Source organism: Chlorocebus sabaeus, chromosome 10 (assembly GCF_047675955.1).
Source record: "Chlorocebus sabaeus isolate Y175 chromosome 10, mChlSab1.0.hap1, whole genome shotgun sequence".
Classification (NCBI taxonomy): Eukaryota; Metazoa; Chordata; class Mammalia; order Primates; family Cercopithecidae; genus Chlorocebus; species Chlorocebus sabaeus.
The window spans coordinates 11,905,064-11,927,733 of NC_132913.1; the positions used below are offsets into that span (position 1 = coordinate 11,905,064).

A 22,670-nucleotide genomic window follows, 5' to 3' on the forward strand; every position below is an offset into this window, starting at 1 on the left:
AGGACAAGGGGAAGGAGAAGGAGGAGCAGGAAGAGGAGCGAAGGAGGAGGAAGGTGGGAAGCAGAGAAAGAAAGCACAGAGGCCGTTGTGGGTAACTCTGGAATGAGCACTCTGCTGTCCTCAAGCTGTAGCAGGCAGTGTCCCTGTCACCAGCCCAGGTCCATTTGCCCATCACAGTCAACTAGCTCTGTGTCCTGGGAGTCCAGAGTCCCTCTGATTCTTCCCAGGCCTTGAAGTCACACAAGTGTTAGGGTCTTCGCCAGCTCAGGGAGTCACATAACTTCTATCCCTGGGGTTTCCGCTGTGAAGCAGGACCCACAGTGTTTCTTTCAGGGGAGGGCAAGAAGACTGCAGGAGCGGCCCCCACTCTAGTCTGCAGAGGGTCTGCTACACGGTAGACTCCAGGGAAAACAAACCATGCTCCCAGGGGTCAGCAAGCCTGCCCGGTGCCTCACCCACAAATCTTGTGTTAACTGCGACCCCTACCTTATTCCAGCATTCCAGCATCCCATCATTCATTCACACGTTGTCTCTCAAACACCACTGAGTGTCAAGCAGGGTTGCCAGATTCAGCCAATGAAGATACAGGATGCCCAGTCCAGTGTGAATTTCAGAGAAGCAATGACTAAGTTTTTAGTGGCATATGTTCCAAGTAGTACATATACTATTGGGACATACAGCAACACGTTATTTGCTGCGTATCTGAAATTCCTCTTTAACTGGGCATCCTGTGTTTTATTTGGTGACCCAGCGGCCACCAGGCTCTGCTCCTGCTGTCAGTGTCCCCCTTCCCCCACCCCAGGACATTTCCCAGAGACTCGGTGCATAACTGAGTCATGAAAACTTCTCTTCTGCACCTAGACTAGGAGCTGTTCAAGACAAACACTGTAAAAACGGGTTTCACAGACCCAGGCTCACTTGTTTACCTATTGTATTGCATGACAAAGAAACCGTCTTTAACATTTACTTGTTTAAAGTATGTGAAGACCTATCTCAAATAGGCTTTCTTGTCCCTAAAGAGTTTAGATTTTATGATGAAATAACGAATTCTAGAAAAATGTCAGAATCAATAAGTTAATAAAGACTACAAACATACAGTCTGATACCAGCCATTTAAATGTATTCATAGAAAAATCAGTGGAGGGAATACATGCAAATATATTTGGATAATTATGGGTTATTATAACACAACCCAAATGTCATCAGCCTTCCCGGCCCGTGCATATGAAGACAGTCATGTTCACAAACACAATACTGAGGCCTGGTTTTTACTGACACGTGTTCGCTGGAACTCCTGGCTCCTCCTGCTCCAGGTGCTTCTGTGAGTTCCCAGGAGGATGCTTTCCTCCTGGGAAACTGGTCTGCAAGCTCTAGTCACCTCACAGTGTCCTCTCCAGGTCCAGGCCCCGTGCCAGTGTCTGCCACCTGCACAGCTACATGGGGAGCCAACACTCATACCAGTATTGCTCTTTCAAAGCCAAATCTAGTGACGCCCAGGGGATGGAGGGGGCTACTTCGCAGAGATGGGAGAGTATCCCCTCCTCAAAGCCACTCTCCCACTACTGCACACCTCCAAAAGACCCTCAGAAGCAGCTGCCAGGCCCGGCTCTTAGCCTCTCATCACACGTTGCTCAGAAGTTTTCCAGCACTAAACCCCAAACCAAGAAGCTAACAATGCTGTCATCATCCTAACGCCATTTTATTTTTAAATATAAGATTTATAATTATCACTTAAAAGATATACACATCCTCTACATTTCATTGTTTTCTCCAGAAACTTTAATTGCAGAGATGGCTGGCATGTAAATGGATGCAAGGGGCCACAGGGGCCCGCAGAAAGCAAAATAGAAGGGACTGACCTACTGGTGACTTTCATTCTAGAATCAGGTATGTGTTGAGAGCTTTGCCCCGCAGGTTCCTCATCTCCTCGAGTAGCTTCTCTCCCGCCTTCTCTGCTGGTTGTGCTTGATCTTTCACTTCTCTGAGAATCAAAAAACCCAACAAGGAAACATGAGGACACTTAATAATACCATGCAAGTCACCCCACCCCTAGCACTGCTGGTGAAGGTTGGAGGAGCATTTCATTTAATATACAAAGAAGGTTTTCACCACAGTTAGTGATAGTTTAGCTACCAGTGAAAACACTCAGCTTATGAATGGTTCACACCTGGCTTCTGGTCTCAGCTGCATCAGTTTCTGAGCACGGGCAAGTTACCTAAGCAATCAGAGCCCCTGTTTCCTGCTGTACGAATGGTGTAATTCCCATCTCCCAGCATTGTAGCGAAGGTGAAATGAGATCTTAGTCACAGAGATCCTGGTGTGAGGTCTTCTGAGTGCTCAGTCAACGCTGGCTGCTTATCCATCTTTATGAATGAGGTAGACACACACTATTTCTGATTCCGGCAATGGCTCCAGAAGAGTGAGCACCTCAGGGAGGGTTGTGCACCTGGACCAAGTAGTGACTGACGTGGAGCCGAGGCTGATGCTGGTGTGGCGAGGGTTGCAGGGTAGAACTTTGACTGGACGTAGTGTAAAATGAGGCCATCAATTGAGGGGTGCAGTGGGAGTAGACAAAGTGCTGAGAGATGGGGAGGACCTGGGCTTCTTACGGGCCAACTTGCCTCTTGGTGGGCTGGGGCCAAGGGTTAAGATGGAGACTCGGCTCAGAGACTGTCCTGGTGCTCACCAGCATCCAGATATGTGGGAGGAAATGATGAGGGTTTCGGTTAAAAGGACCTATGTCTTGTTCAAAGACTGTGAACTCAGCTATATAATCTGCTTGGGCAATATAAATCCAATATAAAATAAAGTGCTTCCGAGACATTTTCTAAAGAGGGTGCCATGTTTGGCAAATGGCTGACAGTTTTGGAAAACCAGAAATACCTGAAAAATGGAGAATTAAGATATTCCCTAATGCACATAATTAAAGAAATTAATTGATATCATTTTATGGAATCATGTCAAAAAATATAAAGATCCTGTCTCCCCTGAGAGATAATAATGATTAATACTGTGTTGATCTAAGGAGTGCTGAAAGATGTGTCAGCAACTAAAGTCACAGTCTCACAGTTCTTTGAATATTTTATGCAGAATATGATTCTCCCGTGGGTCTTGAAAGGGCCAAGACCGCTGTCCAGGCAGCAAAGCATCTTTCTGGTTAATTTCAGCCATTGAGGGAGAGCAGATGATTCTTTGCATCCATGAAAATAAATGTTTGCCAGAAACCAAATAAAGAACAGTCCTCAGGGGGAAATGGGACACTGCTAATGTGTTTTTTTTTTGTTTAATCCCTGTCTGTCCAGGCTCTGGGTATCTGGCAGGGAGGACTCTGTTGACTTCTGGCTGAGAGAAGGAGGTGAGGAGGAGGAAAAAGTAAGAATAAAGAGGAAAAAACAGAGCACAGGATTAGGCTTGATGTGAGCTGAGGAGAGTTTCTGAACCAAATCACTTTTGAAAATGGTCCGTGGGATAGCAACTTGCTGAAATACTATGCAGCCAATAAAATGATAATTATGTTGACAATTTTGATGCACAAAAAATGTACATAAAATAATTTTACCTACCAAAAAGGTAAATTAAAAATGTCATGGAAATGTTTATTGCAAATGTGTCAAATGTGTATATATATATTTTGAAAAAATTAGAAGTTGACTTGGTGTGCAGAAAATGTTTACAGATCATTGTTAGTTTTTTTTTTGTAAAGTACTAAAAGTACGTAAAAAATGATAAACCACTTTGTGTGAATATGTAAAGTAATAAATTCTATTTCGTTTAATAATTTGATAACCAATAACCAAATGCCATTCAACGTTAGCTCCATGGTATAAAGAGTGAAGACTCATGCAAAAGAGCAAGTGAGGCCGGGAGCAGTGGCTCACGCCTGTAATCCCAGCACTTTGGGAGGCCGAGACGGGGGCGGATCACGAGGTCAGGAGATCGAGACCACCCTGGCTAACACGGTGAAACCCCGTCTCTACTAAAAAATACAAAAAACTAGCCGGGCGAGGTGGCGGATGCCTGTAGTTCCAGCTACTCGGGGGAGGCTGAGGCAGGAGAATGGCGTGAACCTGGGAGGCGGAGCTTGCAGTGAGCGGAGATCCGGCCACTGCACTCCGCCTGGGCGACAGAGGGAGACTCTGCCTCAAAAAATAAAAAAATAAAAAAATAAAAAAGAGCGAGTGAGTAGATAGGTATTGAATATTACCCTGCTCCTGGGGCAAGTCATTCTATGTCCAGAGGTAATATTTGAAATAGAAAAAAAAAGGTTTTCATTTAAAACCCTTTGTCAGTTTTTTGAAACTTGAAGCAAAACACAAAGTGCATCTGTGTGTTGAGGTGCATGTGCGGGGTGGGAGAACACAATAGTCTATTAATTAACTAATTAACTGATCAAAACAGACGCTTACTGAAATTCTATTTAAAATGTTGTTTCCTACATTTTCTTTTACCAGAAACTGTCAATCTATTTTCTGAGCAGTGTTGGCTGCTGCAGGTCTCTGAAACGATCACAGACAAACCAGAGAGACCTCATACTGCTCTAAGAAACGTGAGCATTCCTTTCAGAAAAGGCAGGCCCCGCACAACAAAGTAGAAGACAAACTGAGAAAACAAATTTGCAGCATATATAAGAAAGGGTAATAATCCTTAATAAATGAGGGACTCTTGCAAATAAGGCAGAAATATAGGCAAAATAGGCAAAACAAGTCCCTTATAAAAGAAGAGAAATGATTGAAAGGCACAGACACATTTTTAGTTAACTTGTAAACAAAGAAATTAAAATTAAAATAATGAGATGGTCTTTAAAAAAGTTCTGTCTCATTGATAAAGATGAAAAAAAAAAAAAAAGATGACACTATTCCACGTCATCCAGGGCATTTGAATGCAGGCAGTTCTAACCTCTACCAGTAGGAGAGATGGTAACACATTGTCTGGATGGTCATTAAGCAATATATACTAAAACCTTAAAATGCGCATTGATCTAGAATTTACCCTAAAAAACAGTCTGATAAGTTTGAAAGGAATTATGGCACAGGATGTTTGTTGCAGCACTACTGATAACAGAAAACACTGCAAAGAGTTTACACATTCATTGGCAGATTGTTGGTTAAATAAACTATGGTACATCTACTTGGAAATACAATAATTCATATGGATATTTATAAATATATGCTTATGTTGTGAAATAAAAGCACAGAAGATAAAACAGTATGTATAATATGACTGAATTTTGTTAAAACCATATGTATTTATATTTTATTTATTTATTTTTTTGAGATAGAGTTTTGCTCTTGTCTCCCAGCCAGAGTGCAATGACGCGATCTCAGCTCACCGCAACCTCTGCCTCCCAGGTTCAAGCGATTCTCCTGCCTCAGCCTCCTGAATACCTGGGATTATAGGCACCTGCCATCACACCCAGCTAATTTTTGTATTTTTAGTAGAGACAGGGTTTCACCATTTTGGCCAGGCTGTTCTCTAACTGCTGACCTCAGGTGATCCACCTGCCTCAGCCTCCTAAAGTGCTAGGATTACAAGCATGAGCCACTGCGCCCTGTATTTATATTTTAAACCATGTATGATGATTTCCATATATATGGAAAAAATATATTTAACTATATATATTTATATATATTTGACCATATAATATATTTAAACCATATACAAAATATAAATACATATATAAATCTATAATATAAATATATAAATATAAATATCTATATTTTCGGAAGACCATACATCAAAATGTATGTTACTACCTTTGGGTGGTAGAATTATTGTTTTTATCATATTTGCAATTTTTTATATTTTCTAGTTTTTAAAATAATATAAAGGCATTTTTCAAAGAAAAAGAATAAAAATAAAGTGTACACATGGAATTTCAAACTTAAAAAGCACATGAACTATAGGCGGTTTACATTAAAAAATATTCTTCAAAATTTTTGTTTTAATTTGTATTTCTTTCATTACAATGAGGAGGAACACATTTTATATGTTTACTACTGTGTTTTTGAAACCAGTTTTTCAAAGGATGATGCTTGCTTGGCTAGTTAGCCCCTGAAGGAGAGGAGGAGAGAACATTTACTGAGCTCTGGTTCACATCAGGCAACTGGCTAGGTGCTTCCATCGCTGGCATCTCATTTAATCCCTGTATTTGCCCTGTGACAGGGAGATTTTATTTTCTGCATGCTACAGATGAGGAAACTGAGGCCCAGAGTTGATAAGGACAATAACTTGGCTTGAGATTTTCTATGTATAAATGGTGCAGCTCCAGATGGTCTGGCTCCAGAGCCAGTTCCTTATACAGAATGAAACTCAATCAGCTATTAATAAGAAACAAACACATCCTGAAATTGATTGATGAGCACATGGAAAATTGATTTCAGTTTTTAAAGCCTTACTTGATAACAAGATTTCAGGGAGTATAATTGTGCCTAAAATAAAGTACCCATCTAAATTCTTGAAGCACCAGAAATGTGTCTTTTTCAAAGACTGAGCTATTTAGACTCAGACAACAGGACAATGTTGTACTTTATGCAGAACAAATTTCACCCAAGATTACCTTTTAATAAGGCATAAAAGCATCCACTTACTTCTCCTTCCTGATGTCCTTGTAGTTCAACATAGGGAATTCCACTTTGATCATTTCTGGAGTCAATATAACTTCTACATTCTGCTCACAGAGCTCACTGCAAAGTGATAAGATGTTTAGTAGGAACTGCTTTTCCTTCCCAATGTAAAAATAGAATGAAATATTGTGATCATTTAGGAGTTATGCAATTCTTGTGGTATTCAACTTTAGTTCCATCTACTTTTGTTGTTTACATTAAAAGAAACATAAGGCTGATAAATGACTTTCCACCAACAAACAATGGTAGGCATAATGGTAGTTATTTGTAACCAGAGAAGAAAAAGCAATTTTTAAAAAAATGGGGGTTACAGAATTCATATTCTTTTCCGGTGCACATGGAGCATTTACCAAAACTGACCGTATCTTGGGCTATAAAGAAAGCCTGAAAGATTTCAAAAGACTAAAATTAGTCAGAATATGTTCTCTGACTACAATGGAATTAGAATAGAAATCAGTAGCAAAGAAGATAACTAGAAAGCCCACAATGGCTTTAAAATTCAACAATATATTTCTAAATAGTCTAGTTCTTTTTTTTCAATCTTTTTGTGGTCTGCTATCCCTTACAGCAGGGGTCAGTAAACTTTTCCTCTAGAGACTTAATGGGTCATATGGTCTTTGTTACAACTACACAACTTTTTGTTTCTTGCCATTGTAGCAAGAGAGAAATCATAGAAAAATACATAACTGAATGGCTGTGGTTGTGTTGCAATAATACTTTATTTACAAACATAGGTGGTGGGCCACATCTGGTTCAGAGCTACAGTTTGCTGACCTCCGGCCTAGAGCTTTGTTGTTTGATGGTTCAAGCTGGGCCACTGCATGTTTGGGTTTCGGCTGAAGCAAAGCAGGGAGGGAGGGTGTGCAGGAGACACACTCACTCTGTTAAGAGCTGACCTCAGGAGTGGACTGTATCTTGTCTGCTAACATTCCATCAGCAAACACTTAGTAAAATGGACAACTTAACTGCAAGGGAGGCTGGGAAACTTGGCCTCTAGTTTCAGTGATTCCAGGACTTTAGAAGAACAGGACAACTAATTTTTTGACAGCACCCATCTCCACCATACTGAATTAGAGAAACGCTTCCAAGATCAATAAAGGGCAACAAAGGCTTCAAAAGTCTGGAATTACAAACAGGGACACTTTACGTCAGCAGTGATATATGTAAAAAGAGGCGGGCATGGCAATTTTCTATTAAGAAAAATACCCTTGAAATCTGCAAAAGTTGTTCTAGCCTCATTAGACTGAAAGCTAATATTTACTGAGCAGCTGCCATATGCAAATCACTGTGCTGGTGCTTTGCAAACATTATCTTCCCATTCGCAGTTTCTTTGTCTCAAAGGTGGGCATAATAATAAGAGCTCATCATAAGGATTAAATGAGACTGTTTACAAAGCACTCCCTGGCACACATTTAATGCTCAGTGAGTGTTAGTTATTACAATTACTATTCTCATCAGCATCAGCATCTCCTTTAATTCTGACAGCCCTCTATGAAGTAGGTACAACTATTCCCATTTCAAAGATGAGGAAACTGAGTCAAAATAGTGTGCACATCAGTGCTGAATGGAGGCGGAGCTGGGTATGTTTGGATCTACTGAACATCTCCCCAGTGGGCCTGGCAGAAAGAAGCTGAAGCAAATGTGAATCGCCCCACCATGGCCGCAGCCCTCTCAAGAAATGCTGTCATGCAGTGATTGAGTAGATGGCACTTCAACATTCCTTTTCAGAGCTGGAGTCCAAGCTCTAGAAGCTCAGGTATTGTCAAGTATCATTGCATGTGGGCAGGTCTTATTCGCCTCATATTTAGGATTCCACTAATTACTTGTAAAAATGTACTTAAACTATCACTATAGTATGTATTTATAAAAGAAAAAATAGAAATTGTAATCAACAAATACTTATTTTTGAGTATATATGGTGTGAAAGACGCTGTAGTCTGGTGTGTAATAAACCACTTCCTGCAAATCATGAGCAGGCTGGCAGTGATCCTCGTCTGACCATGACAGTGGTAATTTGCTATCAGTGCTTGAGTTATCAGGATTTCTTTGCTTCATCACAGCTGATGGTGTAATTTAGAATGCAAAAGGTTTTTTTTGTTTGTTTGTTTGTTTTTTTGAGACAGAGTCTTGCTCTGTCACCCAGGCTGGAGTGCAGTGGCACCATCTTGCCTCACTGCACTCTCCGCCTCCTGGGTTCACGCCATTCTCCTGCCTCAGCCTCCCGAGTAGCTGGGACTACAACCGCCCGCCACCATGCCCGGCTAATTTTTTTGTATGTTTAGTAGAGATGGGGTTTCACCATGTTAGCCAGGATGGTCTTGATCTCCTGACCTCGTGATCTGCCCGCCTTGGCCTCCCAAAGTGCTGGGATTACAGGTGTGAGCCACTGCGCCTGCCTAGATGCAAAAGTGTTTATGTGTTAAGAATGAAAACATCTTTGAACAACGGAGCTAAGGAGTGCAGATCAGTAGGGTTGCTACAGGAGGCCAGGTCCTCAGATGGCCTTGGTCCACCCAGTTCTTCCCCCTCTTGCTTGCACTTCTTGGACAGGATGTACTGAGAATGCAACATCCTAAGATAAACAGCAGGGCTGCGTCCCTGTTCGTCTCAGAACAGAATGTTCTGCAATGCTTAAGCTCAGTGATCCCTGTGACACTCAGGGAATAAAACCCAAAGTAAAGTGCTTTTGGGGTCCCTCAGCTGTGATGCAATGTGGGAGACATGCAGACGAGACTGCATCTGCCCTGGGCAGCTTTACTAAGCCTTGGTGAGCTGGCTCACCCTGGATCCTAGGCTTCTGTTTGTTCTCGCTGCCTATCTGTGAGTCATACATCTGCTTTGCCTGGCTTACTGTACTTGTGTTCTTACTAAACTAGACCTAAGAACCTTTGCAGATGTCAAAGAAACAGTCAGAAAAATGTATTGATAAATATGGATGCTCCTTGACTTATAATGAGGTTAGGTCCCATTAGACCCATCATGAGTTGAAAATATCGTGAGTCGAAAGTGCATTTTTGACTCATGATATTTTCAACTCACAATGGGTTGATCTGAACAGAACCCCATCATAAGTCGAGGAGTGTACTGAATGAGTCACTTTCACACCACTGTAAAGTTGAAAAATCATAAGTCAAACCAATGTAAGCCAGGTGCTGTCTGTAGTTTCTATAATGTTTTGGTAAGTGGCAGGAGTTAAATACTGATAGCTTCATTTGTGGAGTGAGAAAGCAAAGACCATGTATAGGCACAATTCATTCATGAGCCCCATCTCAAATAAAAATGAAGACATCCATCTCACCACAGATATACTTCAGAACACTTCATTCGCTCGCTTCGAGGCAATGCAATCCCACGTAACTGCTACTGGCGCAGGAGTCAGAGCCAAAAGTGGGATGATCAGGCAGGCACAGGGCTGGGCGCCTGGCCTCAACAGTGATCACAGCCCAGATGTTTCATGCCAGTGCTTACACTCGTCAAACAGAAGCACGTGGGAGCATCTGGCTTTTGGTAAAGAGGCTAAGTTGGCTGTTTGTGTTTCCAGCTTTTCACTTGTCATCTCCTGGTGTTTTCCAGGACCTCCCCACTGGACCAGGAGTCTTCTCATTCCCATCACCTCTCCTGCCACTGACCCTCAAGCCTGAACTCTAAAAAGGCTCTGGGGATTTTATACTGAGTTATAAGTGAGGCTCAAAATATTCCCTCCCCAGAGGTAGTTTAATAGAAACAAAGCACAAAGCTAAAGGAATGGGTCTACAGTAATAGGAGTTCAGGAAATAGTGGGTAGGGAGGAACTCTGGGACCAAGAGTCTTCCCAATGTGCCAGAGCTCTCATCATGCAGGGCTGGTGGCCCTCTCTGTGCTATACCCCGACTCTGCTGTCACAGATACAGCAGCAGATCCAAGTGCTCCTTCATACCCCCAAAGACATGAAAAATCAAAATTTAAAAATATCAGAAATATTTATTCATCTTCCACACTTGCGATATTAACACTGGAAGGAGGAAAACCTCTTGGGACATAAATACGTCTTCATCTGATGTTTTGGAAATCTAACCATGTATCTTCTCTTATTTTTATTTTCTCATAATGTTACTATTGGGTGATACAATTTCATTCTAAAGTGAGCTGTTGCTTGCCTACCAAGTGTCAGATACTGGGCTAGGGGTTTGGAATACCAGGGTCATTAATGGTAGAAGAGCTAATTATCAAAACCTTACTATGTGTGAGGCACTGAACCAAACATTGGACATGTATTAATTCATTTGCTTTTCACAGCAACCCATGAGATGGGTCCTGGGATCATTCCATTTGAAGATGAGGACACTGGGGCACTGAGAGGTGAAGTCAGTTGCCCAAGGTGTACTGTGAGTGAGTGGCGGTGGTGAGGGGGGTGGTGTTGAACCCACAGCCTACCCCTTCGTCACACTATTCTATACAACATTTCGGGTGCTCTATAATCTTCTAATGGAATCTAATTTTAATGAGAGATGAGTTTGTATACAAATTTATGCTATGTTGGTTAACTAAACTAGAAAACTTAAATGAATTTTACTTTTGCCTGGTAGAAAGTATCTGCTTTAAAACATATGGAACCTCTAATTTTCTCCCTGAAATTATGTGGTGATATAATAAGTAGCTAAGTATATTTTTTAAAAAGAGGAAGTAATGACTCAGATCTAGAGGCATTTGCAAATGGGGCAATGCCAGGTGAGCCAGCTGGAAACATGTGTGAGCTGGACATGCGAATGTTGCATGCTGTGGTGCTCACGATGGAAAAGCTGCCCTGGGACAAAGGCATGGGCTCTGCTTGGCTCAGGTTTCCCATTCTCAGCTCTGCTGCTGTGTCTGTAGACATCAGGTGTAAATGAGCATATGGATAGGAGATTCAAGACCATTTCCACTGGCTGTTGGGTGCTGATCAGTAAAATCAAATGTAAGTGCCTTGCTTCTGGACTTGTATTTCTTTATGTCCATCCAAGTCCTACCTATCTTTCACATACTAACCCAAGTCCATGTGACCACTGAAGCCTTCCAAGGCCATTTGGCACCACATCAGATCTCCTCTCCCTTGAGCTCCTGGAACAGCTAAAGATCAGGAAATCATAGAGCTTAGAGACTGTCGATTCTCCACCATGATTTTAACATCTTATCTAGGTGGTTGTGTGTGGATGGGTGTTAGCCTTATCTTCTCATTTGAGTTGCAAGCTCAGGCACTGTGGGGTCTTCTGAAGTTCCTCACAGCACCTCACATATTTTTGGAAAACAGACCACATTAGGGGCTAAAGGTTAAAAAAAAAAAATACCGTTCAACTGTTTCTAGTCTGTCTTCTTCTGGTAAGGCATCAAGAATGGCAGGGACATCTATCGGAAGCATAAATGAATTGAAGGAATCGCAGCTGTGGAGAAACCACACAAGCAGTCAAGGATAAAGACTCATACTAGAAGTCTTGGGGTCTTTACATAATTTTCTGAAGCATTTTTATTTTACCACTGGCGAGGCCTCTACTACTCTGTCCTCCCTCACTCTTGAAAAGCCATTTACGGTTCCCAGAGGCAAAGGCAGGGGATGCAATAGGCCCCAGGCAAACCCGGGAGAATATTGCCAAGTAAGACACTTCCTAGAGTTCAAAAAGAGAATAATATAATTTTTCAGTTTGTAGTGTCTGAAATTGTATTATCTCCTGGGGTGAGTGTAGTTAGATACTGATGTGGTTTGGACCTGTGTCCCCACCAAACCTCATGTTGAATAGTAATCCCCAGTGTTGGAGGTGGAGCCTGGTGGGAGGTGATTGGATCATGGGGGTGGAGTTCTCAGGAATGGGTTAGCACCATCCCCTTGGTGCTGTTCTCACGATGGTGAGTGAGTGCGTTACAGTGAGATCTGGTTGTTCAAAAGTGTGTGTCACCTCCCCTCACGCTTCCTCCTGCTCTGGCCATGTGAGGTGCTGGCTTCCTCTTTGCCTTCCGCCATGATTGTAAGTTTCCTGAGGCCTCCCCAGAAGCCAAGCAGAAGCCATCCTGCTTCCTGTACAGCTTATGGAACCCGGAGCCAATGAAACCTCTTTTCTTTATAAATTACTCAGTTTCAGGTATTTCTTTACAGCAATGAGAGAACAGGCTAATACAGGTAGTTTACTTTTGGTCCTAGTATTTTCCCTCCACCTTTATACTCCTTCTTAGACATTCTATTCCATTTCATATCTTCCTCCCCTCCTCCTTTTTAAATAATATTAAATTATAATAATAATACTGTATTATTTAGTATTATAACTTTAGAGCTTTATATAAAAATTCCTGGGTATTGAGAATGTTAAAGGAATTGAGATAGGGTGGAAAATACATTGTTCTTTTAAACTTGGCAGCAGCCCTTTGTTTCAAGTGGATGGAATGAGCACTTTTTGGGGGTCTCGACTCCTTCCACACACACATTTCAGATGATATAGAAGGAATAAAAACCGAACACACAACAGCCAAGAGAACAGGAGAAAAGACATCAATGGATATAAGTTTTCAATCATTTTCTGAAATAAATTTCTAGAAGCCTGGAGAATGCTGTCTCATGAAAAACAGCGAAGAATGACAGAGCCTGGAGCCTACTCAGAAGCAAACAGACCTCCTCACAGATGCTGGAAAGGCTGAAGCTGAAGGTAGGGCAGGAGGCAGGAATGGAAAGCAGGGATTAACTGACGGCTCCTTTGTGTGAGCACATATGTCTTTGAAATAATATTCTTATCTTTGTTTTGTTATTGTGCAAAAATGCGCCCACTTGCCAAGTATGAAGACGGACTGAAAAAAAAATTATAGCACCATGGTTTTGACTAATGGGAAAAGAATGAGGAAAGCATCTGTGAGCTGATATAGAGTGACTTTCTGGAGATATTAAGTGAAAAAAAACAAATGCAGAAAAGCATATATAGAATGCTACTTTTTGTGTAAGAAATGGAAAATAAGAAAAATATATATATTCTGCTTACCAGTATAAAGAGAAACACAGGAAGGATACGTTAGAAGACCAAGCTGGCTACCTGCCAGGGGCTGCAGGGAGACTGGAGAGAGTGACACTTCCCTGAATATGCCTTTAATGTAGTTTTGAGTTTGGAAAACACGTTAATGTTCAACATATTGAAAAAATAAAATTAAATCAATAAGAAAGTGAAATAAAAAGCAAAGACTGAAAGCAAACTGAAACAAATCACAGTATTTCACAGAAATTCCATAACCACATTGGAAGGAAAGAAAGACAGACAGAGAGAGAGAAAGACAGAGAGAGAGAGAGAGACAGAGAGAGAGAGAGAGAGAGAGACAGAGAGAGAGAGAGATGGAGAGAGAGAGAGAGACAGACAGAGAGACAGAGAGAGAGAGACAGACAGAGAGAGAGAGACAGAGAGAGAGAGAAAGACAGAGAGAGAGAGACAGAGAAAGAGAGAGACAGAGAGAGAGAGACAGAGAGAGACAGAGAGAGAGAGAGAGACAGAGAGAGAGAGACAGAGAGAAAGAGAGAGACAGAGACAGAGAGCGCTAAAGGAATGAGAAAAGAAACAGAAAAGAAAAAGAAATCACCTGAGTAACTTACTACAAGTGATTTGATTACATACCCATAGACTTGGGTGGCAGGGGGCCGGGGGGACCTGGAAACAAATCTGAACTTATTTGGCATGTTTATTAAGGTGGTTATGGATCAAGGAATTCTGAAATGATTTTTGATCTATTATAAAATTAGTAAATGTATTAGAAGCCAGGGTTCTCATAGTGGAAGAAGGGAGATACAAATATGGAATGGTGGAAAGCAAGCAATAACTCTATGGATATGGACTGGAACTGTAGGCATTGGTGTGAATTCATGATTTCTAAAATATGGATATGTATGAATATATGTGTGTTTATATGCACACACATTACACATATATGTATGCTGCATGTATCTTTGTGTGTACATTGTGTGTTTGTGTGTGTCTCTGACTTTGTCTGCTGAACAGGCCAAGAAGCAAACCCCACCCCACCCTAGAAGCGATGTGTATACATAGCACCCAGATTTTGGTCTTTAATTCCATTTCCCACCAAAAGGAATCTGGGCCTGGAGACACAGAGGTTAGCCCTGTGAGTAACTGACTTCATGATAAAGAATCCAGGTTCTATTAGAAAATTCTACCAAAACTTTACTTTAGAACATGTATAGTCAGAGAGAATTCCCACTAAGAAGAGGGACTGAGAAGTTCAGGGTCTGGGCCACTCGCCAGGGACCAGGTTGGTCTGGGACAATGAAATGGCAACAACCAATGGCTTTTCATGAAGCAAAACTTACCCAATTTGTAAATTCTGAGACCATGTTCCTCTCACTTTTTTGTGTGTGTGAAATATATTCATTTAAAATTGAAATGGTGATGACAGTAGATGGTGGTTGGGCCTTTTTAAAATTTGTTTTGCTTTGTTTTATTTATTTTTTTAATTTTTGTTTATTTTATTTTAAGATAGAGTCTCGCTCTGTTGCCTAGGCTAGAGTGCAGTGGCATAATATTGGTTAACTGCAACCTCTGCCTCCTGGGTTGAAGCAATTCTCCTGCCTCAGCCTCCTGAGTAGCTGGGATTACAGGTGCCCGCCACCACACCTAGCTCATTTTTGTATTTTTAGTAGAGACGAGGTTTCACCATGTTGCCCAGGCTGGTCTTGAACTCCTGGCCTCAAGTGATCCTCCTGCCTTGGCCTCCCAAAGTGCCAGGATTATAGGCATAAGCCAATGTGTCTAGCTGTTGCTTTGTTTAATTTTAATGTCCTGGCCGGGCACAGTGGCTCACGCCTGTAATCCCAGCACTTTGCGAGGCCAAGGTGGGTGGATTGCTTGAGGTCAGGAGTTCGAGACAAACCTAGCCAACATGGTGAAACCCTGTCTCTACTAAAAATACAAAAACTTAGCTGGGTGTGGTGGCCCACGCCTGTAGTCCTAGCTACTCAGGAGGCTGAAGCAGAGAATCGCTTGAACCCAGGAGGCAGAGGTTGCAGTGAGCTGAGATCATGCCACTGCACTCCAGGCTGGGTGACAGAGTGAGACTCCATTAAAAAAAAAAAAATTAATGTCCTTACTTGACAAAGTAAAACCCTGACAATGCCAAGACAGTTCCCAAAGTTCTTCTGGACATTTCGCTCATCTATGAAATCAGAAAGTCTGGGAACTATTGGATTAGATAATTTCTTCAGTTGTCACTGACTCTCAGATTTTATGGAAGTCCAAAGAGACTTAACAAGTTATCTCTGAATTTACTGAAGAGTAAAGAAATAAATGAGCTGCTTCAATTATTACAAATACAACAATGACTTGGAATAAATAAACATTAAATAACTATATTGCATGGTTTAACAACAAACAGTTGTCAGGGGCAAAAGATACAAGGCAAACCTCATAAGTAATAGGAGCTAATTTATTCAAGCAAAATGGTTGCAAAGTTGGAATATCATTAATGGATTAGTAGGAAGTTGCAATGGACTGAATTTTGTGTTGTCCCCAAATTCATGTTGAAGGTAACTCCCAGGCCAGGTGCAGTGGCTCACACCTGTAATCCCAACACTTTGGGAGGCCGAGGTGGGAGGATCACTTGAGGCCAGGAGTAACAGCCCGGGCAACATAGCAAGACCCTATCCCTATTTACCATAAAAATAATAAGAACTTAACCTTCAATGTGATGGTATTTGGAGATGGAGCCTTTGGGAGGTGGGTTAGATCATGAGAATGGAGCCCTCATGAATAGGATTAGTGCCTATAAAAGAGGCCTGAGACGCTGGGTGTAGTGGCTCCACTTCTGTAATCCCAGCACTTTGGGAGGCTGAGGTGGGAGGATTGCTTGAGGCCAGGAGTTCAACACCAGCCTGGGCTATGTAGCAAAACTCTATCTCTACAATAAATAAATAAAACTGACTGAGCATGGTGATGCACACCTATAATCCCAGCTACTTGGGAGGATGAGGGAGGAGAATCACTTGAGCCCAGGAGTTTGAAGCTGCGGTGAGCTATGATCATGCCACTGCGCTCCAGCGTGGAAGATAGTGATATCTCATCTTTAAAAAGAAAAAGAAAAAAAAGTCACTGAGAGCTCCCTTCCCCTTTCTGCCATGTTTGGACACAGTGAGAAGACAACCATGTCTGAACCAGGAAGCTGGCCCTCACCAGACACCAAGTCTACTGGTGCCTTGATCTTGGACTTCCCAGTCTCCAGAAATAAATTTCAGTTGTTCATAAATTACATCTATGGTATTTTATTATAGCTGCCCAAACAAACTAAGACAGAACTTAAAAAAGGAATTACACTTCTTATTTTGTATGTGTTTTCAGAAATAAAACATGACCTAGAGTCTTACATCCTGTGGAAATCCACGCTAAGGAGATACAGAATCCTCTCTTGATTTTATCAGCTGTTATGCAACTGCAGTTTATTTTGAAACAAACTGGCCCAACAGAGCACTCAGGCACATAAGCTGAAAGTAACAACTCATGGTTCGAGAGTTTTCTTTAATTCATGGAGAGTTCATGTTTAATTCATGGTTATTCAAGCCCAAGGTAACTGCATTCTCACTGCTTGTTGAAAGAACAGCCTTGGGAGATTTTTTTCCAAGGACATTGCTTTGGAAAGAAAATAGGATGCTTTTTCTTGATTCTTAAGAACCGCACATGCTGACAACGGGTGGACATGGTCAGCGGGTCGCTACTTCTCACCATTCTTCATTTTTGTTATTCAGTCTCCTGACAGCACCCCAAATCCTGTTTACTGACTGCAGCGGTCAGATCTGAAGCATCCTCACCCGCAGCAAAATGAGGCAGTCTGTCAATGTGGTGACGGACCATCGCCATCTGGTGGCGATGGAGTGACTGCGACACTTAGTGGGCGGGGAAGGAGGGTAGAAGCGAGAGAAGAGTTACTAAGAATGTACCAGGCATGATGCTAGATGCTTCACAAGATCATTGCACTTTTATCCTCACACACACAAATGTGAGGATGCCGTCACTGCCTCTGTCTCAGAGAGGAGGAGATTATTGCTCCAAGGGCTTCATTAATACGTAGCTCGCCCAAGGACAGAGCTGGTGATACATCCAGCGTACAGTGGAGGCAGGTCTCTCCCATGCCAAAGCTTTCCTTCTCTCTTCGATGCCATTGTTCCCACCAGCTCTGGAGATTTGACATTCTAGAAATATGCTAAAAACGTAGAACAAGGATGCTGATTTTGAGATGGCAATAGGGTGGATGAGGAATGGATGAAATATAATAATTGGAAAGAAACACAGTTTTGAGTTCCCACCATGTCCCAAATCCTATGCTGGTGGCTTTTTGTTTACCGCCTGCTAATCTTCAGGCAAAGGAGAGGAGTAGAGAAGCCCTAAGGAAGTAACCCTAAGGGGAAAGCACATGGGAAGCCCTGACGTACATGAGGTACAGCTGCATTTGGCTTAGTTCAGGAAGAGCTTACCAATGAAGCCCTTCAATGAAGATGATGAAGAAGGAAGTCAAATTCAGTGTTCTGGGGTCACAACTATCTCCTCAAATACCTGGGGAGGTGTGGGTGGATGTGTAGTGCACATGGATGGCTGCACAGTGGGTGAGCTCTGGCACTCTTACTGAAATTAAAATGTCAACGCTGAGAAAGGCCTTTGCAACAAGTCCAATCCCCTTGTCTTACTGACAAGAGGGCTGGGCCCAGCGAGTTGGCCAAGGGGTGTGGCTGAGGTCACATGGCTCCTGGGGGTCATGTAGCTCCCTGGTGAGTTTCTGAGTCGGAGGATCCAGGTGACCTGAGTGGGAGCTGGGGTGTGTGTAAAGATCACCTACTGATCTTGGCTAATTAATGGCAGAGCTCAGGTTTCTTGGCCACTCTCGGGGCCATGCCAGGGCTCTGCCACCTTGGGGTGGGTGGGCCTCATTCTGGATCAGAGGATTGGGACTTTGACAGCTGATGATAATCATTTTGGGACACTAGTCACGCCTGTTCACCAATTACTCATTTAGCCGTATTTATAAGGACAGTGGACTAAAGAAGCAAATCCAAAGGCTCAGGGGTGAGCGATTGGCCAGGCAGAGAGAGTCTAACGAAAGGCACCAGGCTACTTGTTTGGTATCTTACGGTTTTGAAGAGCTATTAAATAAGCAAATTAGCAAAAATGTAGTCACTCTAAGTTTCTTCTTTCATCATTCAACAATATTCTGATCTACGCATTGTGTATTTGGAGTGGGCTGTTTTCTGTGTGGGGACTGCCATGGTCTCACAGTGAATGCCAGCCTGTGGCACAAGAGGGCCGTGAATTCTTTGGAACTGGATACAGGGAGTGAGGAAGGCTAATCTTGGCAATTTATGATTTTTCCCCCTTTTTTTTTGTTTTGAGATGGAGTCTCTCTCTGTTGCCCAGGCAGCAATTTATGAATTTTAAAAAGATTGATCATGAATATGTCAGTTGAATTATATGGAATGGTTGTCTACTTGTACTCAAGCATTGCCAATTTGTCACCTAGGGCATTACTTTTCAAAAAAGTGTATCTCGATTAAGATAAGTTCAAAATATGAAAACCAATTACACATCATCAAATTTCTCTGACTAGCAAACTTCTCTCACGCTTTAAAAATATGGTTTGGCATATTATTGGCATTTAACTCTTGGGGATCATTGCCTCTGTAATCCGTGGGGCACACATACTTGTGAACAAATAGATGAGACGTACTTACCTCTTTGTGGTCTCCATCTTGGAGGGGTGTGGCAGGCAGGAGAGAACCAGGGACTGGAAGCTTTTCCAGTGCATTATTCCAGGAATAATGTCCTATAAGGAAAGTCAGCACACGGATGCTACATGGGAAGCAACTGTTTGGTGAGGTAAAGTTTCGGAAGGACTTTTGTTTTACTCAACTCTTTTTCAGTCTTAAAAGGCTAAGCAGCAAAATCTGTAATTTCATTCAGTTTGGATTTTTCTGAAGCAAAAAGGCAATTGCTTCAGCAAAGCACATTAAACAATGCAACACAGAATTAGAGGCAAAGGAGAGGTTTGCTTCCCTTGCTTCATTAGGCACTTGTACAAGCAACATGTCCTCGGAATGGAGGGCAGCTGCGGCCTTAGAATCTGTTTTGTTTGTTGTGAATGTGATGCTAATGCAACACTCAGAGAGGATGGCAGTTCATCCAGCGGCACTCCAGGCGGGAGAGCTGCACATGAGCGTGGGAGGAGAGCGCTGCAAGGAGACCCCCGCTGGGCTGAGTGCAGGGTGCATGATAGAGACAGAAGGGAATCTGATTGGAGAGCCAGGCAGGTCACAGGGGCACTGTGGGCCAAGCTAATGAGCTTGGAGCTGCTCCTGCAGGCAGTGGGGCCCACGGAAGGCTTTTGAGGAGGAATTGACAGGATCAACTCGTGCCTAAGGAAGATTTCTCCCAAGGGAAGGCGGACTGCAGCAGCAGTGGGCCACAGGCTAGACTAGAGGGAGGTCTGCAAATCTGTTTGCTGTGTCAGTGGCACACTGGTGGCCCCCCGGGGTGGTGAGATGAGGGGAATGTGGGAGGAGGGAAAGAATCTCATAGGTAACTGTACAAAGTCCATAAAACAGAAAGGCAAGTAGGTGACACAGGAAGAGGAGGCAGTTGAGGGTGTGGCTGGTAGAAGTGGGGAGAGAGATCATAATCTGAGTTAAGGGTTGATTGAGTTTGAAGGGCCTGAGGATAGCCCTTAAGGGGTGTCGGGGGATATTCAGGTCAGGGTGGTTCCCTGTGGGGGAAGTGATTCCTTGGGGCCACTTTTTTGCATGTGTCACACACCACCTTGTCCATTCTGGTTTCTACACTTGGGGCCAAAGAGAGAGGAGGTCAGACCAAGGGTTTGCGCATACTGTATGGCCATTTTTACATGATTGAAATACAACACATGAACGTTAGGTACAGCCTTCCAAAGGAATGTTGACAAAGGGCAGGAAGCAGCCCGAGAGGCAGGTGTGGTCAGGACAAGGCGGTGCAGGGTCTCCACCTGTACCCCTTTAGGGTTGGCGGTATGGGGGCGGTGTTACCATTCTTGCTCTGCAGCTGTGGCGGCAAACCTTCTTTGTCTCAATTCCAGCTGTGACCCTGTCCTCGTCCCCTGCCCCTCCCTGCAGCCCAGGGCCACTCTGCCAGTGAGCCTGGTGACGACATTACCGTGTGATGGAGAAACTGCTTTTGGGTGACAGGAATGCTGGACCCGTGGTGGGACTCTTTGGTGATTTTGTACTTCGGGTGAGAGCAGAGATGGTAATCTATCGATGTTTCTGCGTAGGTCAGAGGATGCATTACAGCAAATAATCCTGGGTTGGGATTCTGCCAAAGACAGGGAAAAAATATTCTTTTTTGTTTATCAGTTTCTTTATTTTTATTTTTTTATTTTTTATTTTATTTTTTTATTATCATTATACTTTAAGTTCTAGGATACATGTGCATAACGTGCAGGTTTGTTACATATGTATACTTGTGCCATGCTGGTGTGCTGCACCCATCAACTCGTCCTTTACATCAGGTATAACTCCCAGTGCAATCCCTCCCCCCGCCCCCCTCCCCATGATAGGCCTCAGTGTGTGATGTTCCCCTTCCCGAGTCCAAGTGATCTCATTGTTCAGTTCCCGCCTATGAGTGAGAACATGTGGTGTTTGGTTTTCTGTTCTCGCGATAGTTTGCTGAGAATGATGGTTTCCAGCTGCATCCATGTCCCTACAAAGGACACAAACTCATCCTTTTTTATGGCTGCATAGTATTCCATGGTGTATATGTGCCACATTTTCTTAATCCAATCTGTCACTGATGGACATTGGGGTTGATTCCAAGTCTTTGCTATTGTGAATAGTGCCGCAATGAACATACGTGTGCATGTGTCTTTATAGCAGCATGATTTATAATCCTTTGGGTATATACCCAGTAATGGGATGGCTGGGTCATATGGTACTTCTAGTTCTAGATCCTTGAGGAATCGCCACACTGTTTTCCATAATGGTTGAACTAGTTTACAATCCCACCAACAGTGTAAAAGTATTCCTATTTCTCCACATCCTCTCCAGCACCTGTTGTTTCCTGACTTTTTAATGATCGCCATTCTAACTGGTGTTAGATGGTATCTCATTGTGGTTTTGATTTGCATTTCTCTGATGGCCAGTGATGATGAGCATTAAGCCAGGGATAGGACAGGCATCAGCTAATGCTGTCTGTGGCTCCCACTAGCACTAGCACTCTGTGACTCCACGTCAGCTTCTCTGGAAAAGAAGCAGGAGAGCAGAGGTGTCTTCAAGCCAGCAGCGTTTAAAAAATCATAGTCATTCATAAATGTCACTTTTATGGCTTAAGAGCTTCATTACATACCATATGGGTTTACTAAACTCACATGAAATCACAGCTTAAAACAGCTTTGAATATTTGTTTCTAATGCTGATGAATTAAGGAGTTATTAAATGAGCAAACTGGTTTAAAAAAGCAAATAAGCTCTGGTTTTGAAAACAAAAATAGGCTTTTAAAAGCTACTTTAAAGAGATGACAAAAAAGAGGATGACATTTGATGTATCAGGAAATGTCAACATTTAACATTGTTTTGGTAATGTGTTTAATTCAGGAAGGCTCCATTTGGAAGTAGTATCTGGTTTTAAGGGAGATCCTGTTTTTTATTAATTTTCCAGCAGAACTAATGGAGGCACAGAGCAATTATATCAAAATACTAAAATACAGAGCCTTTTACTGTTCTCTCAGAGGCTCGTACAACAAGAACCCTATTCTTGTCCCAAACAGCAACATAGCACCCCCGCCAGCTGTTTAATTTCAGATGTTTGATGTTTAAGAACCACTACACTGAGATTCTGTTGTTTGTCTGACTTTTTTAAACAAGTTAAAAAACCCCACAAAACCACTTAGCCTATGGAAACTCAGTCTCACTGCCAAGAAACAAATGTCCCCCCAAACTTAAATGACATGCAGCTAGACCTGAACGCATTCCAGCATCCAGAGGCAAGGTTGGGGAGGGCCCAGCGGTGGTGAGTCAAGAAGGCTGGAAAGGTGGTAAGCGTTAGTGCAGAGGCTG

General features: G+C 42.6%; 1 protein-coding gene across 7 annotated transcripts in view; it reads right to left on the reverse strand.

Annotated features, from left to right (window-relative positions):
- Positions 1 to 1,015: 1,015 nt before the first annotated feature.
- CFAP221 (cilia and flagella associated protein 221) overlaps positions 1,016 to 22,670 on the reverse strand; it is a 115,623-nt gene continuing 93,968 nt past the window's right edge. For 2 of the 7 annotated variants that reach the window (XM_007964716.3, XM_073019613.1), the window contains exons 20-24: positions 20,774 to 20,932; positions 19,324 to 19,415; positions 11,927 to 12,019; positions 6,588 to 6,683; positions 1,020 to 1,981 (exon numbers count right to left, since the gene is read on the reverse strand). In XM_007964716.3, the coding sequence (XP_007962907.3) occupies positions 1,873 to 1,981; positions 6,588 to 6,683; positions 11,927 to 12,019; positions 19,324 to 19,415; positions 20,774 to 20,932 (549 nt within the window). In that variant the 3' untranslated portion in view covers positions 1,020 to 1,872. Of the gene's footprint in view, positions 1,982 to 6,587; positions 6,684 to 11,926; positions 12,020 to 17,026; positions 17,805 to 19,323; positions 19,416 to 20,773; positions 20,933 to 22,670 lie in introns of those variants that run through there. The other 5 variants (XM_073019614.1, XM_007964719.3, XM_007964715.3 and 2 more) reach the window with 5 other exon arrangements.